General features: G+C 36.9%; 1 protein-coding gene across 3 annotated transcripts in view; it reads right to left on the bottom strand.

Moving 5' to 3' along the window:
- Positions 1-12,028, bottom strand: part of tcf25 (transcription factor 25 (basic helix-loop-helix)) — a 119,286-nt gene that overhangs the window by 51,815 nt on the left and 55,443 nt on the right. For all 3 annotated transcript variants that reach the window (XM_042775019.1, XM_042775018.1, XM_042775020.1), the window contains exons 13-14: positions 1,032-1,119; positions 744-902 (exon numbers count right to left, since the gene is read on the bottom strand). In XM_042775019.1, the coding sequence (XP_042630953.1) occupies positions 744-902; positions 1,032-1,119 (247 nt within the window). The remainder of the gene's footprint in view (positions 1-743; positions 903-1,031; positions 1,120-12,028) is intronic.

A 12,028-nucleotide genomic window follows, 5' to 3' on the forward strand; every position in this document is an offset into this window, starting at 1 on the left:
CCGCATCAAAGAGTGCCAAAACTTAATTTATTGTTTGAATTTCCTGAAAAAAGACATAATTTGAAAGATTAGACTTTGTTTCTCATCAAAAGTAGCAATATATAAAACTGAAACTTTCCAATGAAGTTCCACTCGTGCAGTGGTTAAAACTACACTATATTTATTCGGTACACATACATACTGAACCAAAAGACCCAGACCGACAATTTTTGGTACGAATAAGTGTACCGTTACACCCCTAATTGTAAGTCACCCAACCCATATTTTTTATTCATTTAAAATCCGCTGGTTTCCAATATAAAACTTAGTGAAATGTTTTCAGTGTGTGTTTGAGTACTTTTTTAACATTTCCAGCACAATTTAACAATACTGTGATAATACTGATAATTGTGATCATTTTGCGCACTATAAATGAGATATGAAATTATGCCATTTTATCCATAATAACAATAGCTATGCAAAGTAATTCTAAGAAAAAACTTGGATTATGTGTGTGTGTGCGTTTGTGTGTTTTTTTTTTTAAGTAAACATGCAAATGTGCTGTTAAATTATTTAAATATTTACTTTAAATCTCAAAGATTATTTCAAGTAAATTTAGACCAAAGGGGTTTGGCTGACAAAAAAAAGTTTGAAAACACTTGGCTTATATTACATTTTGTAAAAAGGGGCATAATAGGATCCTTTCAAAATCAACAAACTCAAACAGAGACTAAAAGTAACATCCGTGTTCAACGGTTTCTTACTTGTTTTGGCAGTCCTCCAAATAAGGATCGTGCAAGTCAACCCTCTTTAGCACTTTTCTGACATTCTCCTCCAACCATAGCATCAGTCCAGCCTCTTTCCACAGGCTGTGACAGCGGCCCACATATAGGGACACTAACTCTGAGAGTGCAGGAGGCTGCCTAAAAGGTGCAGCAGAAATAAATACAACTGCATCACATGCATACATGCTACAATAGTTGTCAACAGAAATCTTTGGATCTCACTATTTTTAAACACATGAAGAGAGTGTAAGAGCTATATCAAATTACCCGATTTGACTTGATGGCCCAAAGAATGCATGAGAAGATACCACAGCATCAGGTTGAACTGTGCATAAGTCCAAAAGGGGCATCAGTGCTGCAAAACATTTTGACACACAACATTAAAAAGCATACTGCATTCACATTGCAAGCCTTACAGTGCTTAATTCTGATTTTTTGCTGAGATCCATTTTTTTTTTTTTTGGCTGTCTGAATGATTGTTTGAACTATCACAGCAGAATTGTGACACAATTTTTTTTTATATAGAGTGAAGTAAAACTTGCATGAATTCCACTAAGTTATGAACGACAAATGTTAAATGTGCAGTGTTTTACACAACAGCTTTTCAGTGCGAAATTGAGATTTTTTTTTTGTGCTTTCTCAGTTGGACACAGGCAAACAAGCCCCGTGATTTTTGTTTATTTAAATCAGAGAGACGACCTCTGCCACATCTCTCCATAATCATCACTTGTGCCACAGAAACTAAAGAAACAGGTAAGGCAAAACCACCCATACACTATATTACACTACGTTTTAACTTTTTGTTAATCATTATTTGTGATCTGCTTCAGTTTCATCTAGCATGTCCATGGAAGTTTACTTAATCAGCCAAAGACCCTGTGAACAAAGTGGTTTTAGGAGAGTTTATGATGGCTGTTTAGCTAACGTTAGTTAACATTTTAGACTGTTATTTGCTCCTCACGTTTTGTAGTTTGAAACCCCTACTAGCAGACTGTTGTTATGTTTTTGAAATCAATATTTACAGAACAAAGGCAGCGAGGGGTGGTGGGATGTCAATGTCAACAAGATGGCTGCGATACTATGAGCCTAAAATGAATAAGTATTCAGGCTTATGGGCTTTAGTGTTGTACGAGATGTAAACTGTCACTTTATGAAAAGTTATTCGTTTGAAATCCAGGTCCATTCCGGACGACCTGAAAATGGCCATGGTTCCCCGTTTTCTCAAGAAGCCCTCTCATGATGCTTCTGTTTTAGATTGAAAATTTTCAATCTGGGTTCAAGTCACTACACAGTGGTGAAACTGCTTTTGTAAGAGTTTTAAATTATATTTTAATGACTACTGACTCTGGTGCTTTTGGTAATTTAGTAATGTTGGACTTACCATCTGCCTTCGACATGGTTTTCATTTGCCGTCTCATTTGGAACTGGGTGGGGGGTGGGGCGTTAAACTGGTTTAAATGATTCTTAACAAACAGGAGATTTGTGGTGAAAACTGGACGTTTTCGCTCGACCTCAGGCAAACTAACTTGTGGAGTTCCTCAGGGTTCTATCTTATCTCAGGCTCTCTTCTCTCTTTATCTTCTTCCTTTGGGCTCTATTTTTAGAAAACACAATGTCTCTTTTCACTGTTATGCCAATGATCTACAAATTTACTTGCCTTTGACCAGGAAAACTAATTTTACCATTGATACTCTTACTGCTTGTCTTGCTGATGTCAAATCATGGCTTTCTAAAAACTTTCTGTTCTTGAACCCAGATAAAACTGAAGTTATTGTTTTTAAGTCCCTCTGAACATAGGGCAAGTATTCAACCCAATCTCGGGATCTTAAATTCCTTAATCTCTCCCCATATTCGAAATATGGGTGTGGTGTTTGATAATTCCTTAAAATTTGATAAATTAGTGTTGTAGTAGGTTCCAGCGTCTTCCATCTTCGCTCCCTTTCTAAAATTAAGTAATTTCTCTCAAAAAGCTCTCTAGAGGTTGCTATCCATGCCTTTATTACGTCTCGGCTGGAATATTGCAACTCCCTCTATTTTGGAATATCAAAGTCCCAAATCTCTCGGTTACCAGTAGTTCAAAATGAAGCATCTAGACTCTTGAAGGGGTGTGAAAAGTTTGATCATGCCACTCCCCTCATGCGATCATTGCACTGGCTGCCAGTTCACTATCAAATTCAGTTTAAAATCTTGCTACTTGTCTATAAATCACTCAACAATCAAGCTCCATCTTATTTGTCTGATTTACTCCACCCCTACGCTTCGACAAGGGGACTAAGATCAGAGGGCAAATTTCTCCTCCAGACCCCTAGAACCCGCTTAAAAACCAGAGGATCTAGAGTCTTTGAAGTGGCTGGTCCCACCCTCTGGAACAACTTACCAGTTCACATCAGAATGGCTTTAACTTTAGTGGAAGTGGAGTGGAGTTCAAATCATATCTTAAAACACACTTTTCTCTCTCTTTGGATAACATGCAGTAATGTGTGCTTTTGAATTGTTTTAATTTGCTTTTGTTGTTGTATGGGTTTTGAAGCATTTTTATTTGTTACTGATTTTCTCCTGAACTTGAACTTATTCAAGACTGTTTCTTCATTTTTCGTTTTTGCATGAATTGTTATTTTTGCAAATGTAATGCTGACAATAAATGTCTTGCAGCACAAATGACAAAAAAGGGGAAAGAAATGCCTTGTGAACCAATACAATATTTTTAGACTGAAATCTAAGGGTACTTTTACACTAGCACTTTTGGTGCGCACCCCAGTTCAACTGACATCAGGGACATTGAACGTGATCTTTTGAACTCTGGTGCACACCCGCAATCCATACCCGAGTGAGCTGTATATTTAATTTCTGTTCTTACGAGCATCTGCAGTACATTTGTAAGACACAATTAAGAGTTAGGGTTAGGAAAGATCAAATGTGCATGCTTGACAAACTAACTCAGTCAAGCTTCTCAATTAAATTTAATGAAACCTGTGTCTTGCTAGAAGACTTGATAAATCCGCTTTATTCATGACTATTTGTTCATGCTTAGGAGCAGACATGCTATCCAGGGGCAATGTAGTTCCAGGAACCCATTCTTCATACCTCACATAATAGATCTCAGATGATTTGAAAGATTCCAGATCTTCTAACCATGATAATTGATCTCTGGCTATTTTGGTTCTTCAAATGAACTTGTGGATTTGATTAAAATATCTGGATAAAGTTATCTTTAAAATATCTTGGACTAAGATAACTGCGTGTTCTCATGTTCCCCATAAAGAACTCTAAACCACGTTCAGCAATGCAGTGATTGGCTGGTGCCAGACAGCAACGTAATGACATCATATAATTTAAAAAAGACACCTGACGAAAAACTTGACAAATTTCTGGACCTTTATAAGGAAAGGTGAACAAAACTACATAAATGTTATAATTAGGGCTGCCCTTGACTAAGGATTTTTCTGGTCGACTAGTCGTCGTTCATTTTAAGCATTAGTCGACTAATCGCACATTTATTAATAAACCGTTAAAAAAATTATAATGAGCTTTTAATTGCCTACAAAATCTAATAAGCACTCAAGTGCACTCATGAAGCTTGCCACAGTGCACTGCAGAAGCTATGATTATGAATGTGTCAGGGAAAAATAGTCAGGAGGCTGCATTAACATTTTAATAATTCACTGATAAACTAGTGCTTTCTTTGTTCTCGGTTTAAGAGATGAAGTCGGAGACACTGACACTTACTTGTCATCTCCACAGTAGTGGATGCATCTGTATGCATGTTTCACACAGATGACATAATCTGAGAATATTTGTTTTCCATTTGAATTGGTTCTTTTGAAAGTAGACATTTCACTCTCTATAGATATATTTTTAATGTCTATAAGGCAAAGATATACACAGAGTTTCACACTCAAGTTCACAGACCGAGACGGCAGAAAGTGTATTCTGTTTGCTTTCATTATTTTACAAAAGCAGGTTTTTTGTTATTGTGAGTGCACACAAATAAACGTAAAGTCTTTACAGATTGGAAAGATATAGTACTCTTCTGTATGACCAAAAATTACAGAGTATTTTAAGAGCAAGTGAGCACCTCCACCTGTCCTGCAGTGAGCATGCTGCTGTTCAGCTTCCGCACAGACACCTGAATAGCAGACATTTCTCTAGGTTAACATTAGGTTGAGCGGCCATGTAAAGTTGCTAAAACTTACATATTTCCGATGATAAGCCATATTTGTGGTGGATGAATTAATGGCGAATGTTTGGATGTCCTGCTGGATGTACTGTATAACCATAGACCAGCCATTAACGATCTGCGTGACTTCACCAATGTGGATTTGTTTTTTTTGTTTGTTTTTTATGACTAATACAATTTTGGTTGCCCAAGCCTCTTCTGGTCGATTAATGATTAGTCAACAATTAGGGGGTAGCCCTAGTTATAACAGATAAATGAAATATGCACTTTTAATTTTATTTTATTTTTTTACATGATTCCAAATTATTTATATTCATGATTTGTAGTATTTGTACAGGCTTTACATTTTTATTTCAATGTTGTAATTAGCAAATTATGTAATCTTATCCCTCGAAGCAGATTTGTTATGTGACAGCATTTAAAGTTACTTTAATTTTCAAGATCAAGTTATCTGCATCTTCTGCACTCCATCAAGCCACTCCCTTAATAGCTGTCAGCACTCAAATTAATACATGACTCAGATTAACTGTATAGCATGTGTGTAAGACTAATACATTTAAGAGCAGGTCAGATGGGTTTTTAAAAAATCTCTCTTTGGCAGTTTATAACGTAGCTATCCTTAAATGAAAACAATCTGCAAAGTTGTTAATCAAAAAAGTGCATGATAAATAAAGATATTGTCTCTCAAAAGAGAGAGTCGGTTCTGAATCGCCGTAACGAGTCGTTATATGTTCGACTCTTTTGCCTGTTTGCCTGTACATCACTGGGTACACATTTGCATAATCCCCGCCTGCCCGCGAAATACGAACAGAGTCTGATCTGCCCACAAACACTTTTGCTATTAGTGCGTTTACATCATGTTGAGAAGACGAGGTGTTCAATGATACCACAGAAATACAATTCGAGCCTTTTGTTGTGTGCTTGTCATTTTATCAAGAACTGCTTCTCTAATCTGGGCTTTTATCTTCGTTGGCTTCTAAATCTTCTTAATTTGGACTAACAAGCTCTCTGAACCACGACCTGTAAGTAGTACGATTGATACGTTAGGTGTACATTTTCAATTGCGTGCTCAAAATATAATTTTTTTGTGCCAATATGTGATGTATACCTAGTGCAGCTTTAGGTTTCCAGGTAAAGCACGATATTACTGTCTTGCTGAAGCAGTTCTAAAAATTCGCAGTGAACCTATGAATATGTCGATTATTGTAGACTGACGTTGTTGTAATTACTTTGTTTAATAATAAAGAATGTAGTGTAGCACACAGACTTTATAATAATTGTGAAATTGCTGTTTATTGTGCTGCACTGGCAGTTACAGGGTTAATGCGGGAGAGATGAGTGATTTCGGCTGGTGCTCCTGTGATACAACTGTTCTGCGTTCTGATTAAAAGTTAAGACCAAGCGTCTTTTGTCTGTCGTTCTTCAAACATTACAGTAGACATATTTTGGTTTAAAAACTGTATTGTTTAATCAGTTAGTCACGTTAGCACTCGGCTAACGTATCCACCTAGTGTTCACAGTTTAGCAGCTAAACTTTAGCTGTGGACACGATTCGCTTGCATAAGTGTTTTTGTATTTTATGTCATTATAAGAACGGATTGACTATATTATTGTTTTATGTAAAGGTGCTTTGTCAATGGTAGCGCTGGCTAACTGGCTCAAGGACTCATCTCTGAGCCAATCACAACAGGCTTGACCAGCTGACCAATCAGAGCAGAGTAGGCTTGAGGAAGGGAGGGGCTTGCTCTGAACTTGCTTGAAACGAATCATTTCCTAATCATTGGCAAATGACTCTAATATTAAATGTATATTCTGAGAAAATTAGAATGTTTTCTGACCTTAGATGCATTTAAACCTGATGTAGGGGACTACAATACAATATTGGGACACTTTAAAATACCATCTGACCTGCTCTTTAACAAAGTAACTATTTTGTCACAAATAAATCTTTTAATGAGTAAAATTGGCTGTCTATGGTATTATAGATTACACATTATATTATTTTCAAATAAATGTTTAAATTATTATAATTTTAAATGATTGTCCCAGGATTAGTAGGGCACAATTGAAATAAAGTAGCAGTGGCTGGGTTAGATTTTAAATATCAATTTTACTTAAAAAGATGCAATCTAATCTTGTTTACATGAAATAAGCCTGCTCCCAAACAGGTTTAACCTTACAGACCCATTGATATGACAGCAAGTCCTGGATGAGCTTCGGAGAACCAAATAATCCAAGATCATGCCAAATCATCAACAATCAAATCCAGCTAACGGAGTTAACAATGTATGAAGAACGGGCCCCGGGAGAATGGCGACTACATCCTCACACAGTTCTAATGATCTGGTCTGTCTTCGGGAGAGCAGAGGTGGACCTCTTTGCCTCAGAAGACAACTCTCACTGCCCAATTTATTTCTCGAAACAGCGAGATGCCCTGCCCCATGATAATGCCCTGTCCTCAGGTAATCAGGCGGGTCAGAGAAGCCAAATTCTCAGTCCTCCTGGTTGCCCCACTCTGGAGGAACCAGACATGGTTCCCCAAGTTGATTTAACTGCTACTGGCAGACCCTTGGCCAATACCGTTGAAGAGGGACCTTCTCTCGCAAGCGAAGAGCCATGATTTGGCACCCCCGGCCAGAACTGTGGAGCCTTCATGTTTGGCTCCTCGACGGTGGCCCCGTGAATTCTAGAACACCATTTTAGAGGTTAGTGCCCCATCTACGAGATGCCTTTACACCCTTAAATGGTCAATTTTCTGTGTTCGGTATTCAGCACAAAGTCTGGACCTGGGTTTTTGTAACATGTTCCATGTGCTAACTTTTCTACAAGAGCTGCTGGACATCCGACAATCCCCTTACACGCTCAAAGTTTGTGTGGCAGCTATCACAGCGAATCATTCCCTCAAAGCTTGCCAGTCAATTGGCAGGAACGCCGTGGTCGTTGTTTCCTGAGGGGAGCTCGGAGATTAAACCCGCCTCATCCTCATACAGTGCCAATATCCATATCCATCCTGTCTTGAGAACCCTATGGGGCCTGCCTTTTGAGCCTCCATTCGGCTGAACTGCGGCCTATATTGCTTAAGACAGCCCACTTCTTGGCTTAACGTTGGTCAAGCGAGTGGGTGACTTACAAGTAGTGTTGCTTTCGTCAACGAAAATTATGACTAAATATCGTCGTCAACGAACCTTTATCATGTGATGAAAACGAGACGAGACGCAACGTAAATGCTGGTCATGTGACAATGACTATTATTAAATGTATAATGCAATATCGTTGACGAATAAAAACAAGACTAACAAAATAAAAGGTTTACAAAATAAAAACTATGCTAAAATGTCTCTTTATTTACGTTGACCAAAAAGAGACGAAATGAAATGTTTTAACCTTACTTCGTCTCGTTTAGTCGTTATTATTTTGCAGTATTTCTGTTTCCTGTGTCTCACTGCGCAGACGTGACCTACGTCATTTCCTCAAGTCCCACTCGCGGCATTATTTATTTAGAAGATGACAACAAACAAAGTTAATCGGGATTTATACTTTTGCCTGGCTCCGCTGACTGCGAGCGCTCCTTCCCAAATGGACGAGGATTTTATACTGGTCACGCTCGCCGTTGTACTATTCTTTGACAGGGGAGCGACGAGGAGTAATTGTCCTCTAAAAACGTCTGGAATCACAGGTGAGAAGTCATTTGCCAATACAAGTCTTGTGGTGAATGAGTTGATGAATTAATCATTTCTTTATGTACAAACTTAAAACAATCTTAAAACTATTGGCTGTATTATGCATCAAACACAAGACAACTATAAGCAAATAGTGTATAATTAATATCTAAGTGAATTCTAATTCTATTTTATACAATAAAAATAAAACATACTTCAAATAAGAAGCCTTGGACAAACTATGCAAACATTTTATTTTTTTCCAAAAAAATGGCTAGAATTGCCCTGAACTCGTGCATGTTAGGACGCGGAGCTATCCAGAAAGTTACAAAAAATGACGTGCACTCCGCCACGCGAATAGTTCACGTGCACTCAAAGTGAACTTCCAGCAACACCGCGATGACCCAAGCGAAATTGCAGATGCGCAGAGTATAAATCAGCCTTGACACAGAGAAAGGGACCAATGGTCGGCCAGCCGAGGTTAGTCTTTTGGAGAAAAATTTGCAGATTATTATTATTATTTATTTTTTTTATTTAAATTTGTGTGTGTGTACTTCTAACATGTTTGGTTGGTAAAATAAATGTAAATTCAAATCAGAGAGTCTTACATGTATGGAATGGATGTATTCTTGAGTCTATAAGGTAACAATAATATAAGATAGCCTTGTTTGAAATGGGTTTGGCTAAAAGAAAATTTTGGTTTCGTCTATACTTCTAGGTACTTGTACTATATTGACTGGGTTAAATAGAATTGTGTTACTAAAAAGAGACTAAAATACCATTTTCATTGACTAAAACTAGACTAAAATGTCATTAGTTTTCGTCGACTAAAACTAGACTAAAATGTCATCAGTTTTCGTCGACTAAAACTAGACTAGACTAAAAAGAGTATGAACTTGACTAAAACTAATAAAAACTAAAATGACAGCTTCACACAAAGACTAGACTAAAATTAAAACATGCCGCCAAAAACAACACTACTTACAAGCACTTTTAGTTCTCCACACACAGTTCAACACACGCTGGGACCAACTTCAACTTAAATCTGACAAAGCATCTGTAATATGGTTTGCTATAAATAACACGTAAAACAAACAGGGTTCAGCTAATATATGTTTCTGTTGATGGATGCGAATTCTGACTTCCCAGACATTACAACAACAGCGATGAGAAAAAAAAGAAATAAAAAAATGTGGACAAACTATTTACTCTTGTTCAATGCGAATGCCGTATGCTGGAATATGAGCAGTCAGTTAGGCCCCATTTACACTGCATGGTTCAAGTGACCCAATTCCGATTTTTTCCTGTGATGTGGCACAGATCGGATATGACCGGTGAGCGTGTAAGCAGGAAAAAAAAATGCATGGATTGCGAGTCGTGCGTCATTAAAAAAGTGACGTCAACTCAGGTGGACACCACCAACTGAGATCACATGACTTATTATAGGCGCGATGGAGAACAAAGGATACACACATTGGAGCAATGCGGAGGTTTCATGTCTTTTAAGTCCTTTTTTTTCTCCGCCGTACGAGACCAATGTTTTGCTGATTTTTTTGTTGACTTTTCAAAATATTGTGGAAAGCAAAACACTGTCTAATTTTATTTGCATTTTCATCCATTGTATTTCGTGCAGTTTTACTTCCTTTTCCGGGTCAGAACGTCTACGTTTGGTAGTTTCAGCAGTGTATAGTGTAAATGCAAAAATCGGATATGGGTCACTTTTAAAAGATGATTTAAGCGGGTCGTCAGAATAATCGGATATAGACAGAAAATTTGGGCATCAAGGCCTGCAGTGTAAATGCAGCCTTATTCCGTCATCAGCCGGGTGGTGATAGCGCTCGTGCACAGTTGAGACCTGAACAGCACACGTCAATTAAGCTTTGCCAGTTTAAACATTTAAGAACCAGAGGACACGAGCTTGCGCGAGCAGTGAGAAGATTTGTGCGTGCACTCATCCAAAGCATGCAAATATTAAGCTTTCTCTGAAATATTGTGTTTAAATGGACAAATTCACACAAAAATTATGTCAAAATGCCCATCTTGGTAAATATACTATAGCAGACAAAGCCAGCTGAATGTAGGCCTACTGTATTAGTGCACTGGATCAGTGCATTCTCTTAAAGTGACAGTCATTATATTAATCGAACAGGAACAACAAAGAAAACACCCACTGCTATTGATTGAAAAGCTTTTGTAACTTTAATAAAGAATAATTTTTAATTTATACAGTCCAATATGCAATGTGGTTTTACATTTCATTACTTTATTCAATTTCTGTACCTAGAAACTAATGTTAGACGTACCTGAAAAAAAAAACTACTGAAAATCACTGTTTATTTTTTGTATCTTATTCTATTGTATTTATTTGTGCTGTTGCTTATAGTTAGATATAATATTCTTTTTGTATTTGAAAGTATAGTTTTTCCATAAACACAGCACATACTGAACTGTACCGAAACCGTGGCTCTAAAACCGTGAAACAAACCGAACCATGAAAAAGTTGAACCCTGCCACCCCTAATAATAACAGTATACTGGTTTTATACTTCTTTTTGAATTTGAATTGTTATTTGAATTATTTTTAAGCTGACTAATTAAATGAAAAAAAAAACAAAAAAAACAAGTACAGTAGGTAGACAACCAAAATGGGTAATACCGCTGCGCGTACTGGCGTTAACTGCAAATCAGTCGCGTGTTAAAATCATTCGCGAAACTACCGCCAGGTGGCACAAAGGGACGGATTGCGAACTGAATGTAATTGTAAAATGAAAGGAAGAGGTAAAACAACAATAACATTATAATATATATTATAACATCCTTAAAAGCCATTAAAAAATAGGATAGTCTTAGGCTACAGTCTATTCATCAAAAAATTATAGAAAGACCTTTACACAGGCTCTTATGCATGCTATTGTTTTAAAACAGTCATTGTGTATATATATATATATATATATATATATATATATATATATATATATATATATATATATATATATATATATATATATATATATATATATATATATATACGGATTAAAATGTTTTCATTTCGGTTAATTCTTGGTTAAAAATAATAATAATCTTCAGGTTCCATTCGCAAAGCGAAATGAGAACGGTCCAGCATTTACAAATAATTCTTATTAACTCTGTTATTATTCTTGCTTTTTCAAACTGCTAACACTTTGCATTTTTGAATTATGCCTTTACTGTTACCAATAATTGTGAATTGTGACTTTAATCGCGCTGGTGCCTCACACGCACATATTCATTGGAAACTGCAGTCGTTCACCGAGCCATGCGGCGCGAGCAGTGGGCCACTTTGGCATAATTTTGCTAATCATGATTTTTTTTTCGCCGATACTGAAACACGTGTGAAATCCAAAGCCTATTTTACCTAATGAATAAATTAAATGAGTTTAGCTTCAAATG

This window comes from Cyprinus carpio, chromosome A18 (assembly GCF_018340385.1).
Source record: "Cyprinus carpio isolate SPL01 chromosome A18, ASM1834038v1, whole genome shotgun sequence".
In the NCBI taxonomy this organism is placed as follows: domain Eukaryota; kingdom Metazoa; phylum Chordata; class Actinopteri; order Cypriniformes; family Cyprinidae; genus Cyprinus; species Cyprinus carpio.